Here is a 12,232-nt window from a genome sequence, read left to right as displayed (position 1 = left end):
CACTAACCTTTAGGTTCAATTCGCCTCCGCCAATAACTGTATATTTGATGCAATAGGAATGACTAGCGAATCCCCTTCAGGATACTACGAGTTCTTTGATGTGTATTGCACAACCACATCAAGCGTTTCTCGTAACAGTATTTTACAAGATTTATGGTTCCAACAATTCACTCATGCATTAGAGAATTGATGAATGATTTAGAGTAAGAGAGTGAGGGAGAATTATGTTATTAATGTAACAAAATTCCTTTTTTTTTTGTTGTGTTCAAATTAATGCCTAAATGTCAAGCATTTACAGTGCATTATATGACTCTTCACAAGAGAGAAAACACACATTTGACTTGAATCAACGCTATGGATTATTAAGCATCCCTTTGTCAAAAGTTATGATCATATACACTTGAATCAATGCTATGATTCATTAAGCATCCCTTTTCTAAAAGTTCCAATGTATATGAATGATTTCCATCAAGAGTTACAACTCTTGATGAAAAGTTACAACTTTTGGTTTAAAGTAATTCCATTATTTTGAAAATTATCAACATTGTCACTCTAAACCCATCCACGGTGACAACATCCTCAACTTAGAAAGTGTCATTATCCAAGTCAAAGTTACCTCGACCTTCCAAAAAATTGACAATTATTTCTATATCTGAATAACATTGTAATATGAATTTTTAGCATCAGATCAGAAAGTAAAATTCCAAAATTTGGTTACAACATTTACATTACCTATATAACTCACATATCTTGCTGAGGCCCAATATGTTCAAGACCATCTGATAGTACTTCAACCTATACCGAAATTTGCATATTTACAAAAGGAGAGCATGCAGAGTATAGTGCATCCGATTGATAGTCTATTTCAAATATAATAAACTAAGCCAAATCGCATTTACTTGTGATAAAATTGATTGTGATATCCTATTAAGCATGCACAAAGACACCGGACACACGACACAGAAACCGACATGTGACACTATTAAAATTTTGAAAAAATGACATAATTCAATGTAATCATATGTGTCAGTGTCAGACATCGGGACACACCTTCAATCAGAAGTGTCGGTGCTACAAAGGTGATATCTTTAGGATAAAAAGTGTTACACCAGCGAATCAGATTGATAACCTATCTCATTTTCCTCGCAACTAATATCGCATGTATTATTATTCATATCAGTGACAGGCACAAATTAACATAAAATACATTCCTAGATGTTTTTGGTCTAAATCATACATTAAAACTCATAAGATGTTTTCTCATACAAGCAGAGAGATACACCCCTTATTCAATCTTAAGAGTTGAACTACTTCACTGGTTCTATGCACTTTGCAATGGAAATTTCCCAACAAAGTCAGTATTAAGACTTCCTAGGTAAAGATTGTCCTCAAACTCAACAGCTGAAGTTACAAAAGTAATTTTCTTCCCATCATTATCACCAAACTTTTTGATAATATTGCCTTCAGATGTCACTTTCACCACCATTGCAGATTTAGTTACACTATTAATCAGGTTAACTAGCCTTGGGAATAAAGCTACTAAGTGTTTGGATACTTTAGAGGTGTGCACAAACCCCATCCTTTCAGAAGTCACCTGCAACATCAATTAACATATATTCAAGATAAACAATTCATCATCATGCCTTATTGCATAACATAACCAATCAAAATTTCAATATAAATCTATATAACACCGCCAATCGAAACTTCAGATTGAAAGCATGTCCAGTGTCCAACACCGACACACATGTGGTTATTTTCAATTATTCAATATTAGCAAATTATTACATATCAGTCGATTTGTCAGCTTCGTATTTGACGTTCGTATCTGTGTCGGTGCTTCACATATAAAACTAAAATTACACTTGAATGAGAGAAGAAAAAACAAAGTCCTTTTAATCGTCTCTAATTTACTTGTCACCTTGAAGTTATTGATGAAATTAGATACCTCACAATCACTGTGAATCGGGTGATTTACGCGCACAACTGCAAAAATTAATACCTTGAGTCGAGTAGGACCACATCATGTCGCAGTACTCACCCTCAAAAGATTTAACACTACTATACATTCCCAAAGTGTTGACAACACTCATGTATTTTGTTTTTTTATTTTTGTAGCTCATTAACTTTTTTTACTATATATATATATATATATATATATATATATATATATATATATATATATATATATATATATAAGCAAAATTAAAGCTACTAAAAAAAATATTAAGGGAGTTCAAGGGACACATGATTAATGTTACCTGAATCAAAGCGATCCAGAATGAGCCATCAGGAGCAAGATTAATGTTATCAGGTCCAGCTGGAAGGTTTTCAATAAAGATTTCTGTTTTACCTTTGTTAATACCTTTTAGCCAATGTTTCAGACACCTAAATCTGATTCATGAAAAACAAATCAAACAATATAAAAATTGTCAATACAGTATAAAGTGTATCAATATGAAATATCACTATCACTATATATTAAACTAGCATATTTATCACTATCATTTAATTAAGAAATCACTTACTTCCAAGTTTCACAAACCACGAGATAATCTTCATCTTTGGACAGTGCAACACCATTGGCAAAGGCCAAATCATCAAGGACAATAACGGTTTCATTTGACATGGGATTATACCTTAAAAGTTGTCCATGTGGTCTTGCCTCAAGCACATCTAGATACCAATTGTGTAAACCAAATTTGGTACTTGGTACACTGAAATATATATTTCCATCTGATGCTTCTATTATATCATCTGCAAATCTGGTTCGAATAAATCATTAAAAAAGTTAAGTAACCCTTACCATATTAAAAAAATAATCCAAGAAGGGAGATTTATTATTAACCAAAGTGACTACCATTTCCACTGAATTTGAACTTGAACACGGTCATTTGCAATTATATATAAAGTCAAACACTTACATATATAAAATGGACCTTAAAAAATATCTTATAATGAAATAGAATGCATATAACATGGATTTTAGCCTCTTCAAAAAAAAAGAATGCATATAACATGGACCTCGAAAAATGGTCTAACGGTGAACACTTACCATTTTTAAGAAAAAATATTATATCTTTTTTCCCCATTTTATAACAAAATCCACAAATTTACTAAATATATTTAGCTTTCACATTTGGATGGAAATCCATATCAGAATACCACGATATTATATTTTTTGGTGGTAGCCGTGATTTGAACCCCAGACCTTACATATTTTATGCATTGTCCATAGCAACTGAGCTAAGCTCACGAGGACCACGATATTATATTGGGATGTTTAAGTAGGTACCTAAACTAAAGAAATTTATAATTTCATCTGTGAAAAGCATTTTAATTTTGATTTTGTAATTTAATCCTTTTGTTAGTATACCGTTAATCTCAACCAAAAAAAATTATAAAAAAACGACCAAAAGATAGATAATCATTTATTTCAATCAAAAGTAATAAGTAAATATCATAAGAGCATAAGAATAAACTATAACAATGAATATAAATTGATAAAAAAGAAAAGGAGAAATAACAAAAAAAGGAGAGATTATGCAAAGAAGGGAGAACTAATTAAGAAGTCGAGAGAGAAAATGAAGAATAAATTGTTTTGAGTCAGAAGTTTTAACAAACTTTATTTAAAAAAGAAAATCATAAACTAGTTGAGAATTTTTAAATAGAAAAATATATTAATTCAAAGATTAGATCAAATCTAGCCAGAGTTAGCTTCCACGTGACCTGAGTGTGCTCGTCCCACGTTTACTTGTACAACAAGTTGCATGTCTTCCCTATTTTACGGTCATTCAATAGTCAGAGAATATTGATTTAATTTATACCCATTATTTTCATATATTTTTCACCATGTAAATATTTGAATGTAAATGTTTTTTTTTTTTTGGTGCCTGGAGTTCGAACCCCAGACCTTGCATATATTATGTATTGTACCTACCAACTTAGCTAAGCTCACGAGGACATTTAAATGTAAATGTTTATAGATATGTTTTAGAAACCACTATAACAAAGTGGCATAATAGTGTATTATTATGTTTTACTTGGATATATATATCCAAGTAGAAATGTTTGAGTTTGTGATGATTTATGTTTTTCTTAAACAAGATGATTTATGTTTTTAATTTTCCAAACTAATTTAATATTATTTATGTTATTATTTGAGCTTCCTTAAATTATTTCTCCTATTTAAATATTTAACAAGTTTTTCATATGATGATACAAATTTGTATTCATGTTACACAAAATAAACGTGATTGAGTAAATATAATATTTCTAGGAAAATATCTTTTACATTTTAAACATTTTTTCCCTTCAAAAAATATTTTAAACATTTATTTATTTATTATGTTAATTCATAATAAATTCAAAGTTTTGTACAGTATTTTGCCAAACAAATTTTAACTTAAAAATAACTTTAAAACTAAAAAAAAATATAGAAACCAAACAACTTTAACTTCATTCTTAAAGACCTTTATTTTAACTTTGTTTTAAAGTAGTTTTTAGACCATAAAAAAGTCTGGCCAAACAGTACCAAATATGGCTAGAATTCACCTTTTAAGGTGAATAAATGAAGTGTCGGAGTTTGAATCTCGATTCCTGCATATAACAATATATTGTCCAGATTCAAACCGAACTATGCTTACAAGAACTATATTTTTTATTTAATTAAACAATCGATCCTCCAAATTATTCCACCATGTAATTACATTCAATCATGTAGGCGATCTTTAGTTATAAATTGTGGTTTTGAGCCCTGATTGAAAACTATGATTGTTTTGATAAGGATGACAATTGAGCTGAAAGCTTCTTGGGAATATATGCCATTTTGTTGAAGTTACAGTAAAAAGCTTTGATAGAATATATTGGGTGGACTGTCAAAAAAGAAGAATATTGGACAGAACATATTATTGAGGATCGTATACCCTATTCTTAAAATTTGGACCTAAAATGTGATGTGTTAAAAATCATTTGTATTACTTAATTTAAGCATGGATGAACTGAACAAAATAGGAAAGCAATATACTCATAATAATTTATTTGTTTGGGACTCACATTAATTGAGAACCATTTACTTGTGAAAGGATAACACTGAAACCATCTTCCGTAACCTTTAGTAAACCCTGCATAATATAATTATGTGTTAATTTTTTTATTTTACTACTTAAATCGACAAAGACTGAATCTTAGTATATCGTTGTATATATGTGTTGTTTAATCATTTAGGATTTATCTTGGACATATATATGCTTATTGCAATTCAATAAATTAATTAAATCCAAGCATGAATTATTTACCAAGGTAGTATCACAAACAATGAGACCACCATCTTTAGATGTAGTGATTCCAAGCAAAGAAGAGCTATCTATATGCTTCCAATTCTCCCAATTTCCATTCCTAACCATTCTTTTAATCCAACCATCTCTTGTAGCTGTATATAGGACACCATCTTTATCCACACACACATCTTCTGGTTGCTTCAGAAATCCTTCTCCAAGTTTAATCACACTCTATTAAGAAATAATATAATTAGATATCATATACATGATAAATATAGTTAAATACAAAATATTTTGCAGACTAGCTATGACAAGTATTCCTTAAGTTTTCACCTGTAATTGGTTGTTTTTGGTCGAAGATACAGAAAGTGGTATTTCAAGAGAAGCTGGATCTATGGGTGAGAAGTAGAAGACTTGAACTGTGAGAGCAACTAAAGCTGCTAGAACCAAGCTTGAGGTTAGTGCCATTTTGGTGCACAAAGGAAGGTTGTAAGCTATGCTCTTGTAGTCATGTGCTATATAGCCTCTACTAATATATATATATATATATATATAGTATAACCAAAATTATTTTTGCGGTCTTACATATATATTTTTTTAATTTGATTTTTTTTTTGAAGGAATATTTTTTTAATTTGATTATTAATTCTCAACATTTTTTTAAAAGAGTCAATGATAATATTGTTAGTAATGTGTTTGGAGTGTGAGGTTCAAACTCTCCACCTCTCATTAAGACTACGCTCTTTAACTCCACATCTCCAACTCTGAATCTGGATTTTTTACGGGAGAAAAGCACATAATTTTACGTTGTAATTGATCATTACCGTTGATATAAGATAAAAAAAAAATCCAAATTACACACCAGTTTTAACATAGTTGAACAATTTCGACCATTGATCCAAATCAAACGTTTAGACTGAATTACTATACACCAAATCCATGTCCATTCAACTATCATTATATTCTAGATTGTTGAAATTTTCTTTAGTCTCCTGCTAATTAGCACCGTTAAATATATCTTACATCTGTATTAACATGCTTACGTGGCCACTCAGAACCGATCTAAAGCCCAAACTACTAAAGCAAGGTTTTAAGCCTCTAAAAAAAAAATCATATGTTAAAAGCCTTTGAAAAATATGAAGACTATTGCTTTTCCCACCCTATGAGGTAGTCACATGCCCTGCCAAAATGACCAAAATGCCCTTCGGATTATATAGTCCGAAAAAATACGTAAATGCACTTTGGATTATATAATCCGAACAACTTCTATATATATAACAAAAATCTCCTTTGCTCATTTTACAGTTTCACTTTTCACTCTCTCTCCCTCTCTCTCTCTCTCTCTCTCTCTCTCTCTCTCTCTCTCTCCCTTCCTCCCTCCCCCCCATCCCAAAATTCAAAGCACACAAATTTGTCCAAACTTGGAGTTTTTTTTGCTCAAAATCATCGCATCTGAAACTTTAACAAACATCAAAGAGAAGGTTAGTAGTGATTCGCTCTGCATGCAAACCAATTACTTCAATTTTTTTCTGGGTACTGAACCCTTTCGGATTTTAAAATCCAAACTAGATTGTTGCAGGTTGGATTATAAAATCCGAACTGCATCAATATGTAATTTTTTTTCACTGTTTTGTGTATTTGCCATTGATTCTGTATTACCCTGTTACACATGTGTTAGATATGGATCTTGTTGATCGCATAAGAGGTGATGTGGAAACTTTGCATGCATCAGTTAGGAGAGAGCATCGACATAAGATGGAGGTGGAGGGTAGATTGCCAGGTAGGCGTGGGGGTGGCAGGGCATGCTGTGGTGGTGCTGATTCTGATGACGACCCTCAGCCTCAGCCTCAGCCAGAGCAGGAGCCTCAGATGGACGTGGACATGGACATGGACATGGGCATGGAGATGGAGGATGAGGTTGAGGCTGAGGAGGAGGTGGGTGATGATGATGATGATGAGGATGAGTAGGATCCACAGCAGCACCGGAGGCGGAGGCGTATGCAGGAGCCTGAGCAAGAGGTTCTTGATGAATATCCCGGTGGATTTTTTTGTATTGGATTTTTTTTGTATTGTGCACTTATATTGAATGTTTTTGTTTATAATTTTTGCAGTGGCGGGGGAATTTAAAATGTGTAAACAATAGGAAGAAGATAGCTGCGATACATGATGAAGAAAACATGATTATCATGAATGCACGGTGGTGGCGTGATGGACTAAGAGCCACCGGTCTTCAGTGGCTGTAGGATACCAGCTACACCCAGATTGACCACGGGCTGTGTTCTGCATTTGCCGAGAGGTGACACGAGGAGACGTCGAGCTTCCATCTTCCATTTGGAGAGATGACAGTGACTCTTGATGATGTGTCATGTTTGTTGCATCTCCCGATTGATGGCATGTTGTTGTCCCATGAGAGTATGACAAGAGACAATGTTGTGGAGATGATGATTGAGCATTTAGGGGCTAATCCGGGAGAGGAATTGAAGGAGGTAACTGACACTAACGGTGCACATGTTCGATTTAGCTATTTGAGGGAGATTTTCAAGGAACGTCTTTTGGAGCAGTTTGAGGCTTTCAATGAGGGTGATTTGGTTCTGGCGCGGAAGTTGCGTGAGCAGGCTATCCACATATATTTGCTCTTCTTGGTGGGTATCACGCTCTTCATATCGTTTAGAACCGATTAAAAGCGCAACATACAAGTTTCAGCCAAAACTGTCTGTGTGTTGATGCACTTCGGATTATATAATCTGAAACGTATATTAGACATTTTGAAACACCCTATTTTCCATCCAATTGTTGATTTTTCATGGGGTTTTTGACACGTTTTGTATTTTATAATCCAAACTGGCTGAAATATTTTTGGAATATATAATCCGAACTTATCTTATGAGTTTCAACTTCAAGTTTCTTCGGGGTGCTTCACGATAAAAATGTTTCATCAACATTCGGATTATATAATCCGAACAAAGGGTATTTTGCGAAAAAATAGGGCCCGCGAGAATACCATAGGGTGGGAAAAGTAATAGTCAAATAAGAATAGTATTTTTTTTTAATGTATTAAAAAGCCTCAAGAAGGTTTTAAAAGGATAAAAAGATCAGCATTGCTATTCAACCCGATGGATTCCATCCCGAGGGCATCAAGAATTAAAACCAACCAATGAAAACTTTGCTTTTCCCACAATTCATGGTAGGTCAAATGGAAAAAGGAGAAAGTCAAAAAAAGTGGCTGTGTGGAATACAGCTCGGGCTGATTCGGGATAAAATGCTGTCGGGAAGTTTAGCATTTTTCTAAAAAGATACACCAATTGGCATGTTCTTTTTTTAATGGCAATATATATATATATATATATATATATATATATATATATATATATATATATATATATATATAGGGCATATCACATGAGAATTGGTATCTTATGTGAGAATGGTGAAAATGAATTGCAGCCATCAGATTAAAAGCAATGGGTGAGATTAAAACACCACTTAAGTGACTCATGTGCCAAGCATGTGACCATTCTCTCCCTCTTCTCCATCATTCATGCGTTTCCTTCCTTCATGTGTGTCGCTTGTTTTTCTTCTCCCTCTCTTCTGGGCTTGCGGTTCCACCTTTCGCTTCACTGATTCTTCGTTTACCTTCTTTCATCCCAATTTGTCAATTTCCATCTAATTTCTTCTAATTACTTGACTTCTTTTTGGGATTTAGGGATTGGAATTTTTTTGGCTTAATTAATGATTTGGTCCCTTAAGTTATTTGTTGGTTACATTTTGGTCCCATAAGTTATTAACGTTACAATTTGGTCCCTTAAGTTATTTGTTGGTTACATCTTGGTCCCATAAGTTATTAATGTTACAATTTGGTCCCTTAAGTTATTTGTTGGTTTCGTTTTGGTACCTTAACTCTTCCTCCGTCAACCACTCTGGTCCTTTATGTTATTTGAGTTAAGGTACAAAAACGAAACCAAAAAATAAGTTAAGAGACCAAAACGAAACCAAAAATTAAGTTAAGGGACCAAATTGTAATGTAATAACTTATGGGACCAAAATGTAACCAACAAATAACTTAAGGGACCAAATTGTAACGTTAATAACTTATGGGACCAAAATGTAACCAACAAATAACTTAAGGGACCAAATCATTAATTAAGCCAATTTTTTTCTATTTCAATTTCAATATGCAATCAATCTGTCCTGCGTTTCTATTTCATCTGCAATCAATCTGGCACAATCTCGATTTTGATTTTGATTTTGATGGTTATGTCCTGCGTTTTCTAGGTGTTGCTGGTTTAGAATTGTGATGTTATGTTTATATGAAATATGAATGCTGCTGCAATCAAACATTTAAAATATCCTAGAGTAGTAAATTCATTTTGTAAGTATTAAACCTCCAACTTTCCATTGCTGAACTAAAACTAAAACAGGCACAATCTAACAAAGGAAACAACAATTATGATGTCCATGTACAAAATCATAATTCACGTGGCTTAAGGCATATGTATATAACAAAGGACTGTCATGATTTGTGTCTGTGAACAATTGCATGAGTGCTTCCTTCCTGTTATGCCAGTTTTTGTTTCAAGCCTTATTTCACAAATATGAATTTTTGTAGAATCAAACAATAACTAAAACTTCACAATTAATGATGCCAAGACCATTTTCTTTCAATAGAAAAATAATAATAATAATAACCCTATCACCATTTCAAGGAAGAAAGAAAGAAAGAAATCAATTAACAATTTAAAAAGTATCAAAAACAAATAAACAAAAGTATCAGAAAAATGAAATTGGAAGGTAATGGAATAAGAAACGTGAAGCAGTACTGGGAAAGGAAAAAGAAACTTCCAAGCAGTAAGAGGGAGAAGGGCGTGAATGATGGAAAAGAGGGAGAGAATGGTCACATGCTTGGCACATGAGTCACTTAAGTGGTGTTTTAATCTCACCCATTACTTTTAATCTGATGGTTGCAATTCATTCTCATCATTCTCACATAAGATACTCATTCTCATGTGATATGCCCCATATATATATATATATATATATATATATATATATATATATATATATATATATATATATATATATATATATATATATATATTAGTCAGGGATACAACGGTTGTGGGGAATGAGAAAGAATCTGCAACCCCACCCATAAAAGGAGACAAAACACCCAAACAAAACCTGAGAAAAAGGAACATCTATAGATAAAACCACTCCCCTCCGATCAGAAAAAAATTAAGGGGGTACCCAACACTTGCCAAAATACCACAAACAAAACTCACCATCAAAACAGCCCACACCCAAAGGTGATAGACCAGGCCTACTTCCCCAGGAACATCTATAGATAAAACCACTCCCCTCCAATCACAAAAAAAAAAAAAAAAATGAAGGGGGCACCCAACACTTGCCAAAATACCACAAACAAAACTCGCCATCAAAAGAGCCCACCCCCAAAGGTGATAGACCAGGCCTACTACCCCAGGAAAAGAGACACATAGCTCATAACGAACCCAAGACACTGCTTAAAGACACCCAAACACGGCTCCTCCTCGACACACTATCTGTCCTAATAGATAGTCGGTTTCACAACCAACACCAGATCATTGCGAGCAGACGAGATGAATCACACCACATAATGTCATATTAACAAGAAGCCACGCCTAAATTCTATCTCCTAGGAAAAATGCAACACCCCTCAAAAAGACCTAAAACATCCCTTGGAAGGACCAATTCAAAACCTAACCATCTAAAATTCATATAGAAAACGCTCAATGTAAACCCACAAGTTACAAAAAGATGATTATGAGATTGAGGTTCCTCACTGCAAAAGGCACACAAGGAAGCCACTTGATCTGTTTACACTCTACGTCTCGAGAGTTTCACTCTAGTCGGAATCCTATTTGGAAAGGAGTCCAACTCTTCAAGACCAAAGCCTAAATGGAGGATAACTCGGCCACTTTGGTTTTCATTCGAAGGTAAATCCCAAAGAGGTATTCATAGGCTGATATTGTCGAGAACACTTCATTCATGCTATGCTTTCAAGACCAAAAATCAGGACCCTCGGTATGGGGATGAACCCCCTAACAATTACATGACCAAGTTCTCCTCCAAAACAAAGAGACTCCTCCACCATCTCAATTTACATGTTTAATTACGTAAAAAACTGAAAAATTTAAACAAAATTACAGCAAATTATTGTTATTAACATTAAAAAGGTACATATTGTTCTTTTATTATTAATTTTTTTTAGATTTTTTTTTTTTTTGAAGGATTAGAGTTTTCTTTATACCTCAATAAGTATTGGACACAACGTTGTGGCCACCGAATTATATATGCAATTTTTATTATAAATCAAAAAATGTGTATTCATATTTAAATGTTGTTGAACATTGGGGCTAATATATTCATATAGATATTGAGGAAGCATCCCTCGAGTTAGCTAGCTCTTGTTTGAATATAAACTAAATGTAGTATTTGAGAATAAAAGAAATAGGTGTTGATACGAATTACTTCCAAACAATTCCACGTTTAGCACCATTTCAATTTTCAACGGAATATATCTGATACGAAATATTCTTCCTCTTTTGTTAACAAATAAATCACTATCAGAAAATTAAATATCATCAAGAAAAATAAAAATCAACACTAAGTTGTGCAATTTTTTATATCTTCTCCCCACATCGATACCCTTAACAACTACACCACCATTGTAACACCCATACCAGACGTATCTAGAAAGTCTGGCACGTGCGTTAATATTAGTACTGGATACATTAAAATATACAACATAAAATTTTACGAATGAATAATAATTACATCAAGTCACGTTCGTATAAATCATAATACAATACAACTCATCCATACATAAAAATACATCCTTGATGTCCATATCGTCCCGTAGCTTTACGAACGAACCCTTGACGTAATATCCGTCCGGCTCCGAACATGCATAACAT

General features: G+C 33.3%; 1 protein-coding gene across 1 annotated transcript; it reads right to left on the bottom strand.

The window, feature by feature from the left end:
* Positions 1-1,137: 1,137 nt before the first annotated feature.
* Positions 1,138-5,791, bottom strand: LOC146946074 (protein STRICTOSIDINE SYNTHASE-LIKE 4-like). Its single transcript, XM_085744288.1, has 6 exons — positions 5,613-5,791; positions 5,298-5,510; positions 5,056-5,123; positions 2,529-2,765; positions 2,262-2,394; positions 1,138-1,594 (listed from the first exon to the last, which is right to left on the bottom strand). Exons 1-6 carry the CDS (start codon positions 5,745-5,747, stop codon positions 1,322-1,324), a joined length of 1,059 nt encoding a protein of 352 aa, XP_085600414.1. The 5' UTR covers positions 5,748-5,791; the 3' UTR covers positions 1,138-1,321.
* Between the last annotated feature and the right edge of the window lie 6,441 nt (positions 5,792-12,232).

Source organism: Medicago sativa, chromosome 2, assembly GCF_051527215.1.
Source record: "Medicago sativa cultivar Bolivia chromosome 2, Bolivia_mono, whole genome shotgun sequence".
Taxonomy (NCBI): Eukaryota; Viridiplantae; Streptophyta; class Magnoliopsida; order Fabales; family Fabaceae; genus Medicago; species Medicago sativa.
The sequence above is the reverse complement of the archived record's forward strand: the minus strand, read 5'-3'. Positions and strand labels throughout refer to the sequence as shown.

What these genes read in the sequence shown, in the direction of transcription:
- LOC146946074 (XM_085744288.1), bottom strand. Translation starts at nt 5,747, where the DNA reads ATGGCACTAACCTCAAGCTTGGTTCTAGCAGCTTTAGTTGCTCTCACA. An exon ending in GTGGTTTGTGAAACTTGGAA is followed by an intron (nt 2,395 to 2,528) that starts GTAAGTGATTTC and finishes TTCATGAATCAG; the next exon opens with ATTTAGGTGTCTGAAACATT. An exon ending in TCTGGATCGCTTTGATTCAG is followed by an intron (nt 1,595 to 2,261) that starts GTAACATTAATC and finishes TTGATGTTGCAG; the next exon opens with GTGACTTCTGAAAGGATGGG.